Consider the following 12,339-nt stretch of genomic DNA (forward strand, 5'->3'; position numbering starts at 1 on the left):
CCAGGGTCCACCGCGACCCTGAGGGTGGATCCAAAGACTTCTTGAGTATAGCTCTCATTGGATCAAAGGACTTGGAGCTAGTTTTCATTTTTGAGAAATCCTTTAAAAAAGTCTGGAGGGCGGGGTTTCCCGGAAAATGGCGCCCGGAGAAGCAGAAGCGGCCAGCCTTTGAGCTCCGGACACATCTCGTGTAAACAATAGGATTTTCTGCCTTTAGCAGGCCATCCAATAAGGGGCCATAACGGTCATACCAAGCATGTTTCTATAACTTAATTTGGGTTAAGAATTAGAGTAGGGGGAAAAAATTCTTTTTTCTTCCTTTTAATTTTCAAGCATACATCCTTCCCGCCGCCCCCCCTCCCCCCATAAGCAGTGCCTGGGACCAGCTACTAGCAGGATACCCCATACCACCAAACAGGGTTTTTTTTTTTTTTTTTTTTTTTGTTAATTCACTGATACACATTTGGGAAGTTCCTCGCACTGCTCTTTAATTACAACTCTTCTTCCTATCTTCTCCCTTTTCTCTCTCTTATCTCTCTCAATCTCTCTCTTTTTTTTTTTTTTTTTTTTTTTTAATCTTGTCATACACTTCTTTCTTCTTTGCCTTTCTGAATTTGTGAATTACTTTGGGGAAGAAATCTGACCCAGAGTGGACTCTCTATGTGTGTATCTCTGCTCTAGTTCCCTTTACACTCTTGTTACCCTTAGAATATACACTGGATAGTAAATTTGCATAACTGTCTATTCTTGCTATCCTCTCTTCCTTTTCTCTTTCTTCACTGGGATTTGGTTACTATTTTTTCACGGACTGGAGAAATTGTTTGGCTAACTGGTAACGATTAAACTCCTTCAATACTTACTTCAGTTGCTACGGTTATTCCGGAGGTTGGTGAGTGCAATTGTCATAAAGGTATTTAGTACAGTGTTACTTGTGCTCAAAACACAACAACTGAGGAACAACAGAACATTAAAAAAAAAAAAAGAGAGAAACACATAAATTAAAAAAAAAATGGGTAGATTAAAAACAAATAAAACTGCTACCCCAATGAATGAAGACAAGAGCCCAGAAGAAACCACAAATCAGTCAGAAGTAACCATAGATAAGAAAAGTATGCAAGCAATAATAAACTTATTAATCACAGAAATGAAAACAACATTGGAGGAAAGAAATGGCAGTATTAGGGAAACAACAGTTGAGACCCCCAAGGAAAATACTGATTATCTTGAGACAATTAGAGAACTGAAAGCTGAAATAGCTGTAATGAAGAAAGAAGCTGAGGCAAGGGAAAGCAGACTAACAGAAGCAGAAAACAGAATTAGTCAGACAGAGGATGAGTTAGAGAAAACTAAGAAAGAGGTGAAAGAGCTTCAAAAGAGATTGAGAGACACTGAAAACAACAACAGAGACATATGGGATGATCTCAAAAGAAGTAACATTCGTATAATTGGCCTGCCAGAGGAAGAAAGAGAGGAAGGGGAAGCAAACATCCTAGAGGAAATAATACAAGAAAATTTCCCAGACCTGAATAACAGAAAGGATATCAAGGTGCAAGAGGCCCAGAGAGTACCAAACAGAATCAACCCAGACCTGAAAACACCAAGACACATCATAGTCACAATGAGAAGAAGTAAGGATAAAGAAAGGATCCTAAAGGCTGCAAGAGAGAAACAAAAAGTCACATACAGGGGAAAACCCATAAGACTTTCTGCAGATTTTTCAACTCAAACTCTAAAAGCCAGAAGGGAGTGGCAAGATATCTATCGAGCCTTGAATGAAAAAGGGTTTCAACCAAGGATTATATATCCTGCTAGACTTTCATTCAAGCTAGATGGAGGGATCAAAACCTTCTTAGACAAACAACAGTTAAAGGAGGCAACTATCACCAAGCCGGCCCTGAAAGAGGTATTAAAAGACCTCTTATAAACAAGAACATCACTATAATACTTGTAATATATCAGAGCAAACAAATTGTTTTTTAGAACAATGGCACTACAATACATTAAATCCATAATATCAATAAATGTCAATGGCTTAAACTCACCCATCAAAAGGCACAGGGTGGGGGGATAGATCAGAAAACATAACCCAACCATATGCTGCTTGCAAGAATCCCATCTGTCACAACAAGATAAACACAGACTTAAAGTGAAAGGATGGAAAACTATCATACAGGCTAACGGTCCACAAAAAAGGGCAGGAACAGCCATTCTCATCTCAGACACGATAGATTTTAAATTAAATAAAGTAATAAAAGATAGGCAAGGACATTACATAATGATAAGAGGATCAATCAGCCAAGAAGACTTAACAATTATTAACATCTATGCACCCAACGAGGGACCATCTAAATACATTAAACACCTATTGAAAGAATTTCAAAAATACATCAATAGTAATACAATAATAGTGGGAGACTTCAATACCCCACTCTCACACTTAGACAGATCAACAAAGAAGAGAACCAATAAAGATATAAGAGAATTGAATGAAGAGATTGACAGACTAGACCTCTTGGACATTTTCAGACTCCTCCACCCCAAAAAACTGGAATACACCTTCTTTTCAAATCCACACAACACATACTCAAGGATAGACCACATGATAGACCACAAAGACAGCATCAATAAATTCAAGAGCATTGAAATCATCCCAAGTATCTTCTCAGACCACAGTGGAGTAAAACTAACTTTTAACAACAAACGGAAAATTATTAAAAGACATAGAATTTGGAAACTAAACAACATGCTCCTTAAGAACCACTGGGTCAGACACTCACTCAAACAGGAAATTCAAATGTTCCTGGAAACTAATGAAAATGAAGACACAACCTATCAAAATATTTGGGACACAGCTAAAGCAGTACTGAGAGGGAAACTTATAGCTATACAATCACATATTAAACACCAAGAAGAAGCCCAAATGAACGAACTTACTACACACCTCAAGGACTTAGAGGAAGAGGAACAAAGGAACCCTAAAGCAACCAGAAGGACAGAAATCACTAAAGTTAGAGCAGAAATAAACAACATCGAAAATAAAAGAACCATACAAAAGATCAATGAAGCCAAATGTTGGTTCTTTGAAAGATTAAACAAAATTGACAAACCCCTAGCCAGACTCACCAAACAAAAAAGAGAGAAGACTCAAATTAATAGAATTGTCAACGATACAGGAGATATCACAACTGACACCACAGAAATCCAGAGAATTCTGCGAAACTTCTATAAAGAACTATATGCCACCAAGCTAGAGAATCTGGAAGAAATGGAACAATTCCTAGAAACCTATGCACTTCCAAAACTGAACCAAGAAGAACTACAAAATCTAAATGCACCAATCACAGACAAAGAAATTGAAACCGTTATTAAGAATCTCCCCAACAACAAAAGTCCTGGACCAGATGGCTTCACAAACGAATTCTACAAAACTTTCAGGAAACAGTTAATACCCATACTTCTTAAGCTATTCCATAAGATTGAAGAAACAGGAATACTCCCTTCCACCTTTTATGAAGCCAACATCACCCTGATACCAAAAGCTGATAGGGACAGAACAAAAAAGGAAAACTACAGACCAATATCTCTGATGAACATAGATGCCAAAATATTAAACAAGATCTTGGCCAACCGGATACAGCAACACATCAAAAAGATTGTTCATCATGACCAAGTGGGATTCATCCCAGGAATGCAAGGCTGGTTCAACATCCGTAAATCAATCAATGTCATTCATCACATCAATAAAAGCAAAGCCAAAAACCACATGATTATCTCAATAGATGCAGAGAAAGCCTTTGACAAAATCCAACACCCATTCATGCTCAAAACTCTACAAAAAATGGGAATAGATGGGAAATTCCTCAAGATAGTGGAGTCTATATATAGCAAACCTACAGCCAACATCATACTCAATGGAGAGAAGCTGAAAGCATTCCCCCTCAGATCAGGGACTAGACAGGGCTGCCCACTGTCACCGTTACTCTTCAACACAGTATTGGAAGTTCTTGCCATAGCAATCAGGCAAGAGAAAGAAATCAAAGGGATACAGATTGGAAGGGAAGAAGTCAAGCTCTCACTATTTGCAGATGATATGATAGTATACATAGAAAGACCTAAAGAATCCAGTAGAAAATTACTGGAAGTTGTTAGGCAATATAGCAAGGTATCAGGCTACAAAATCAATGTACAAAAATCAGTGGCATTTCTTTATGCAAACACTAAATCTGAAGAAGAAGACATCCAGAAATCACTCCCATTCACTGTTTCAGCAAAATCAATCAAATACCTAGGAATAAAGTTGACCAAAGAAGTGAAAGACTTGTATGCTGAAAACTATGAGTCGCTACTCAAGGAGATAGAAACTGATACCAAGAAATGGAAAGATATCCCATGCTCATGGATTGGAAGAATAAATATCATCAAAATGAACATTCTCCCCAGAGCCATATACAAATTTAATGCAATACCCATCAAAGTTCCACCAAGCTTCTTTAAGAGAATAGAACAAACACTACAATCATTTATCTGGAACCTGAAAACACCTAGAATTGCCAAAACCATCTTGAGGAAAAGAAACAGAAATGGAGGCATCACACTCCCAGACCTTAAACTATATTATAAAGCCATCATCATCAAAACAGCATGGTACTGGAACAAAAATAGGCACACAGACCAGTGGAACAGAATTGAAAGCCCAGAAGTAAATCCCAACACCTATGGGCATCTAATCTTTGATAAGGGGGCCCAAAGGATTAAATGGAAGAAGGAGGCTCTCTTCAATAAATGGTGCTGGGAAAACTGGGTGGCAACATGCAGAAGAATGAAATTGAACCACTTTATCTCACCAGAAACAAAAATCAACTCCAAATGGATCAAAGACCTAGATGTCAGACCAGAAACAATCAAATACTTAGAGGAAAACATTGGTAAAACACTTTCCCATCTACACCTCAAGGATATCTTTGATGAATCAAACCCAATTGCAAGGAAGACCAAAGTAGAAACAAACCAATGGGACTACATCAAATTGAAAAGCTTCTGCACATCCAAAGAAACAATTAAACAAACAGAGAGACCCCTCACAGAATGGGAGAAGATCTTCACATGCCAGACATCAGACAAGAAACTAATCACCAAAATATATAAAGAGCTCAGCAAACTTAGCCGCAAAAAAGCAAATGACCCCATCCAAAAATGGGCAGAGGAAATGAACAAAACACTCACCACAGAGGAGATCCAAAAGGCTAACAAACATATGAAAAACTGCTCTAGGTCACTGATTGTCAGAGAAATGCAAATTAAGACAACACTAAGATACCACCTCACTCCTGTAAGAATGGCATACATCAAAAAGGACAGCAGCAACAAATGCTGGAGAGGATGTGGGGACAGAGGAACCCTTTTACATTGCTGGTGGGAATGTAAATTGGTACAGCCTCTGTGGAGAGCAGTCTGGAAAACCCTCAGAAGGCTAGACATGGACCTTCCATATGACCCAATAATTCCTCTCCTGGGGTTATACCCCAAGGACTCCATAACACCCAACCAAAAAGAGGTGTGTACTCCTATGTTCATAGCAGCACAATTCATAATAGCTAAAACCTGGAAGCAACCCAGGTGCCCAACAACAGATGAATGGCTGAGAAAGCTGTGGTATATATACACAATGGAATACTATGCAGCTATCAAGAACAATGAACCCACCTTCTCTGACCCATCTTGGACAGAGCTAGAAGGAATTATGTTAAGTGAACTGAGTCAGAAAGTTAAAGATGAGTATGGGATGATCCCACTCATCAACAGAAGCTGACTTAGAAGATCTGAAAGGGAAACTAAAAGCAGGACCTGATCAAATTGTAAGTAGGGCACCAAAGAAAAAACCCAGTGGTGAGGGGTAGACATGTAGCTTTCTGGGCCAGTGGGGGGTGGGAATGGGCGGGAGGGATGGGTCACGGTCCTTTGGTGATGGGAATGGTGTTTATGTACACTCCTAGCAAAATGTAGACATATAAATCAGTAGTTAATTAATATGAGAGGGGGAAATCAATTGTATGTCTCAAAGGTTCTCAGGAGACAAACTGAATCTTTTTAATATATAGGCTACGTATTTGATATGCGGACTCTCTCAAAAGCCTAGACCAAGTAGATTGGAGGCTTCCAATAGCACAGCTATATACAAGATACTGGGTACTGTACAGCAAACCATAACAAAGGGACTTTTCAAAGTTAACCCAATTAACAAATAATGTGATGATAATATTAACTATTGATTGTCTTTTTGAACCCTAAGACAGCAGGAACCTCACATCTTCACTATAGAGCCCCTACTTCCCCCAGTCCTGGCACCCATGGATAGGGCTCACTTTCCCGTATGCTTCTCCCAATCCATACCAAATAATATTGCATCCGCCGATCACAACCTAACCAAAGCAACGATTGCCATCACAACATGCTTCACCTCAGAGTGTATCCAGAGACTTCACGTGTGGAATGACAACCCTTCAGCTTCATTACTCGGGTGAGACCTTTCCTTTTATAGTACACTCTAATTTCATCTCAGGTAGTTCACTTTCTAACAAAGTCCCATAACCTAGACATACACCAGTTTCTGTGAGAGAGAGCGTATGCGCACACGTATCCATAAACTACTGCAAAACATATACCTGAAAGCAGGATTACACTAGAGTTTGCAGTGAGTACCTCCCCAACACTTCCTCTCCACTATTCCAATCTTGGGATCCATGTTTGCTCAACAAATTGTTTGGCTTTGTATGTTAACTCTCTTTTCAATCACCAGGTTCCAGATGCCACCAGGATGCTGGCTAGGCTTCCCTGGATTGAAGACCCCACCAATGTGTCCTGGAGCTCAGCTTCCCCAGAGACACACCTTACTAGGGAAAGAGAGAGGCAGACTGGGAGTATGGACCGACCAGTCAACGCCCATGTTCAGCGGGGAAGCAATTACAGAAGCCAGACCCTCTACCTTCTGCAACCCTCAACGACCCTGGGTCCATGCTCCCAGAGGGCTAGAGAATGGGAAGGCTATCATGGGAGAGGGTGGGTTATGGGGATTGGGTGGTGGGAATTGTGTGGAGTTGTACCCCTCCTACCTTATGCTTTTGTTCACTAATCCTTTCTTAAATTAAAAAATTAAAAAAAAAAAAAAAAAAAAAGAAGTTAGGGGTTGTGTTGGGGAGACAACATAATGGTTATGCAAAAGACTTTCATGCCTGAGGATCTGAGCCCCAGGTTCAGTCTCCAACATGACCATAAATCAGAGTTGAGCAGTGCCCTGGGGAAAAAAAATGAATTAAAAGAAGAAGTTAGAAACTGAGCTGGGGTAGATAGCATAATGGTTATGCAAAGAGATTCTCATGCCTGAGGCTCCAAAGTCCCAGGTTTGATCTCCCACATGATGATAAGCCAGAGCTGAGCAGTGCTATGGTAAAAAAAAAAAAAAAAAAGAGAGAGAGAGAGAGAGAGGAAAAAAAAAAAGAAAGAAACTAGCAACTTACCCCTGAAAACTACATAATGCTATAATGCAGTACCACTTCATTTAAAAAAAAACAAAACAACTTGGGCTTTAGCGTGAGATAAGTATAGTTCTAAATCTCAAATCTGAGACCGAGTTTGTGACAGTCTAGTTTCCATGAATCTGTCTCAATTAACGATAATAATTATAGTAACAATAATGATAATAGGATCCATCTAATTGTTCCAGTAGAAGAGTAATTTATGAATGTAAAATACAATTTATCTTGGAATACTACTATTATATAAACATTAGCCTTGTTTATATTATTACCTTTGAGTTAATTAACTGGGGAGAGAGAACAAAATAAAGCTGAGTTAGTCAGTCAAACAACTTGAATCCACAAAGGCACACACTCTTAACATAAAAACAAAATTGACACGGTTCCATGTAACCTGCATTTCTCTTAATTTCTCTCTAGCCACCCCATACTACAGTGTCCTTTTTTTTTTTTTTTTTGGGCAGATGCTTTTGATTCTGATTGCCAAGTGCTCCTTTTGTCCACAGGTTGACTTTCTCAAGGAGAACAAGTTTGGTGGGGCTATGGTTTGGGCCATTGATCTGGATGATTTTTCAGGATCCTTCTGCAATGAGGGCAAATACCCACTCATCAGCAAGCTGAAGTCACTGCTGGGTTTATCCTCAGGTGCGTCAATCACAGTTTGCTATGTTCTGAAGAAGATATGGCTCAAGGTGCAAAAAGAAAATCTGGAAATGTACTTGGGGATGTCAGGGAAGGACACTCACAAGAACAAGTGGAGGTATCCACAGAGTTTCCAGGTGCTTATATTTGAAGAAAGAGACAGGAGTTACAAAAAGTGTCTTTTTTCTTTTTTCTACTAGGGTTCTTTGCTGGGACTAGGTGCCTTCATAACAAATCCACCACTTCCATTGGCTACTTTTCTTCTTCTCCTCCTCCTTCTCCCCCTCCTCATTATCATTCTTATTTTATTTGACATGAAAGAGAGAAATTAAGAGGAAAGAGGGAGGTACTGAGGTAGAGAGATAAAGAGGTACCTGCAGCACTACTTCACTGCTTGTGAAGCTTTCCCATCGCAGGTGGTAACTGAAGGCTTGAACTTAGGCCCTTGAGCATGGTAATGTATGCATTCAACTGGGTGCACTGCCACCTGACCACTGCCTATTTATAAATTACTTAAAAAAAAAACAAACCAATCTAAGTTAGCATAAGCAAGGGTTCAAATATACCTGATATTCTAGAGATAGACCTTGCTGGTCAGGACAGTTGAGGCTGGGAAGATGTGAAAACCAGAAAGAAGTATAGTATAGGTGCTAACACTTATTCCTAAACTAGACCATGTCCCTGTCACATCAGGGTACCAGACCTTAATTTAAAAATATTCATGTTGGATTAGCTACTTCCCTGACTGCCTAAAATGTATAGACTGTGTCCTTGGGTGCTAGAGGCATTCGCAGAGGCAGACCTCAAAGAAGAGCAGGGACAAAAGCCCACATGATTGACTGTGTTAATGACTCTGCAAGGTGAAGAGAGAAACTTTGCTCTCCATAGAACTTTGCATGCTCTTCCAATTAAGGACCCTTGTGGCTGGGCTAAGTCTATCCCCCACAGAGGTTCTAGCCCTAGCCTGAATGCTACCAAATTGAAGAAATTTTGCTGCTGTGGTCTCTCCCCCAACTCTCTCCCCACTTCCTCTGATTCTCTATTTGAAAATGTCAGCACAGAGTAGTGAGGCTCCAGAAATATTGCCCCTTCCCCCCAAAAAAGGTCAAACGTATTACAGTAGAAAAAAAAAAGGCAGGGTAGATAGCATAATGGTTATGCAAAGAGACTCTTATGCTTGAGGATCCTGATCCCAGGTTCAACCCCCACACCACTATAAGCCAGAGCTGATCAATGTTCTGGTGCACCCTACAGTGATCCTGGGCCCATACTCCCAGAGGGATAAATAATAGGGAAACTATCAAGGAAGGGAATGGGATGTGGAGCTCTGAGGGTGGGCATTGTGTGGAGACACACCCCTCTTATGCTACAGTCTTGTCAATATTTCCATTTTATAAATTAAAAAAAGAGAGAATAAAGCAACCATACCTCAGGTCAGCAGTGAAAGCTTCAGGATGCTGTACTTTAACTGAGTCTAAGTCTTGCAGAAGCTTGGCTGCTTGAGTCACCCTTGTTACTGTGCAAACTATTTTTTCCTTAGCTAATTTTAATTGGGGTATGTTCCCTGGCATCAAAGAATCAGTATAGCATACACCTGAGGTTGTGCAAGGTGTCAACTTTGGTAAACTCAACTATGTTTCCCATAATTTCCTTTATAGTGTTATTCTGACAAGGGGTGGACACAAGAAAGATTTCCTTGATAGAGTTAGTGGGGCTGGGAGGAGGGCAGGATGATATACCAGCCATTCTGCAGCTCACAAAGACAGCTGCTTATCTTTGCTGACTCACTTCACTGACCTGATACAGCAACTCTCTCTGCTTTCCCCTCGATCTTCCTTCAGCTTCTCCAACTACTAGACCAAGTATATGTGTTTAACTCTGTAACAAAGAATTCCAATAGTTGCCTTAATTTATATATTCAATCTGTTGCACAGTGCTCATCTTCTCAATTTAACAAGTTACAGGAAATGAAAAAGATGGTTCTGTAACAACTTGTTACGAAAGAAATAAAGAAGTAATGAAATAAAAAAAATGTAGAAAAAGGGCAGCCCCGGCCCAATAAACTAAAAAATTAGTCTCCAGCATAAAATTTTTAGCCCTCTCATTGTAGGGTTGGGTTCATTTCCCCTTGGGTGGAACTAGCATAGATGTCTGGGACTGGGAACAGCAGTTCAGTGGTCTCCAAAACACTAGTGACCCTCCATCCTGTTTTGAATTTCTATCCCAATTAAAGCCTGAGACCTCAGACTTCAAGTTCTTTAACAAAACCTATGCAAGATCTGCAGCTCATTGCTTCCATGTTTAAAAGTTTATGATGTTAGTCTGAAACTTTTTTTAAAAAATTCTTTTAGGATGTACCCCACAGGCTGCCAACACCTGGTATAACCAACCCAGGACACCCAGAAGTGAAGGGTTCTGTGCCAACATTGGTGGAGGAGGTGGTGGTGATGGAGGCAGCAGTGGCGATGGAGGGAGTGGTGGAGATGGCAGTAATGGAGGCAATGGAGGAGATGAAGGTTTTTGTTCCGGCAAAGCAGATGGTACCTACAGTGACCCTGAAGACAACACAAAGTTCTACAAGTGTGTGGGAGGCAAAACCTTCACCTTCCATTGTGCTCAAGGTCTAGTTTTTGACCAGAACTGCAACTGCTGCAATTGGCCTTAAATTAAAATTCTTGTCACACATTCTTTTGTGCTATGTGTCAGCCCTCCAGAAATTGATATCCACTGTTCTTAATGGTTGAAATTTCATAGAAGTTATTTTGCTTAAGTGTTAAAATATTATTCTAGTTCTCCCCAGATCCTATAGAATGCATATTAAGGCTATGCTATGTAGAAAAAAATTATATGCATAGCACAACAGGCACTATGTAAAATACATCTTTGCTATAATGAATTATTATGGTAAAAAATCCTAACATGTAGAACACAGTATAATAATACACTGGTAGTATGAAATATAAACCAGAGGAACAGCTAATTAAAAATAAAATTTTCCCAAAAAAATCCACTACATCTTCGAATATTCCACAGTCTGTTATCACTCTATCTGCCACACTGGAAATTCAGTCATACTAGCATTATGATAAGGTTTTAATTCTATTAAAACTTTAAGCACTGTAACAGCATACCACCACCAAATCTAAATGTAAGATAAATGTGACACTGCATGTTTTATTCTTTGTGCTCACTGGTACAAAGTACTTTAAGCACTTGTGTAGACAATTAGCATTTTAAGGGATCCTGAACATCAGCTGAAGCTATATTTAAATTTTTGTTAAATCAGATATCTATTATAGAAAAAAGAATTCCCTTTCCTGGGCAAAGCTATGAGCTCATATATCAAGCAATAGTGAGAAAAAAAAATTCTCTAACACTAATACCTTCTAAAGAAAGGTGGGAGGGGAAGGGGAAGAAAAAAATAATAAAGGCTGCAAAATGATCACCAATGAAGGAACATGTAGGCATCTAGAAGGAAAGGGAAGGAGATGTCTGAGAAAGGTGCTAAGTGTTAACCCTGCCTTATCTCAAATCATATACTACTTGACAGGATAATGGAAATCCTTATACCATCTTAAAATAAGTCTTTAGATTGGGCTAAGGATTTTTATCTTGAGGTATCTTTCTCATTATATTAATATTCCAATTTGATTTCCAGTGAAAACTTATCCTGCACCATACTTCATTAGAAGATTTGGCCCTGAATATCTTTGGTCTCAGGCTGAGGAGATAGCATAGTGGTTATGCAAAAACTTCCATGCTTGAGAGTTTTGAGGGCCCAGGTTTAGTCCCCAGCATGGTCATAAGTTGGAGCTGAGCAGTGCTATAGTCTCTGTTTCTGTCTTTCTTTCCCTCTCTCAGATATATGTGTATGTTTATGTGTATATATATATATATATATTAGATAAAATATTTATAATTATATAAGATTTATATATAATATAAATATATAATTTTAGTAATATATATGAACTTAAAAACATTAAGGTCTCTGCATCATATACCATGGAGATCCTATGCCTTAACATCTTTTACACCATCAGGTTGCCCTGCAGGGTTACATAAGAGTGAAGAACTGAAGCTCTTTTGCAGTGTCCAGCAACTTCTCACTCTTTGACATCCAGACACATGGAGACCTGCCACTGTTCTGCTAGTTACTAAGAAG

General features: G+C 39.3%; 1 protein-coding gene across 1 annotated transcript in view; it reads left to right on the plus strand.

Moving 5' to 3' along the window:
• Positions 1–10,839, plus strand: part of LOC103116986 (acidic mammalian chitinase-like) — a 32,032-nt gene extending 21,193 nt beyond the window's left edge. The window contains exons 13-14 of the mRNA XM_016189930.1: positions 8,039–8,224; positions 10,540–10,839. Coding sequence (XP_016045416.1) covers positions 8,039–8,224; positions 10,540–10,839 — 486 coding nt within the window. The remainder of the gene's footprint in view (positions 1–8,038; positions 8,225–10,539) is intronic.
• Positions 10,840–12,339: the final 1,500 nt, after the last annotated feature.

Source organism: Erinaceus europaeus, chromosome 11 (assembly GCF_950295315.1).
Source record: "Erinaceus europaeus chromosome 11, mEriEur2.1, whole genome shotgun sequence".
NCBI classification, from domain to species: Eukaryota; Metazoa; Chordata; class Mammalia; order Eulipotyphla; family Erinaceidae; genus Erinaceus; species Erinaceus europaeus.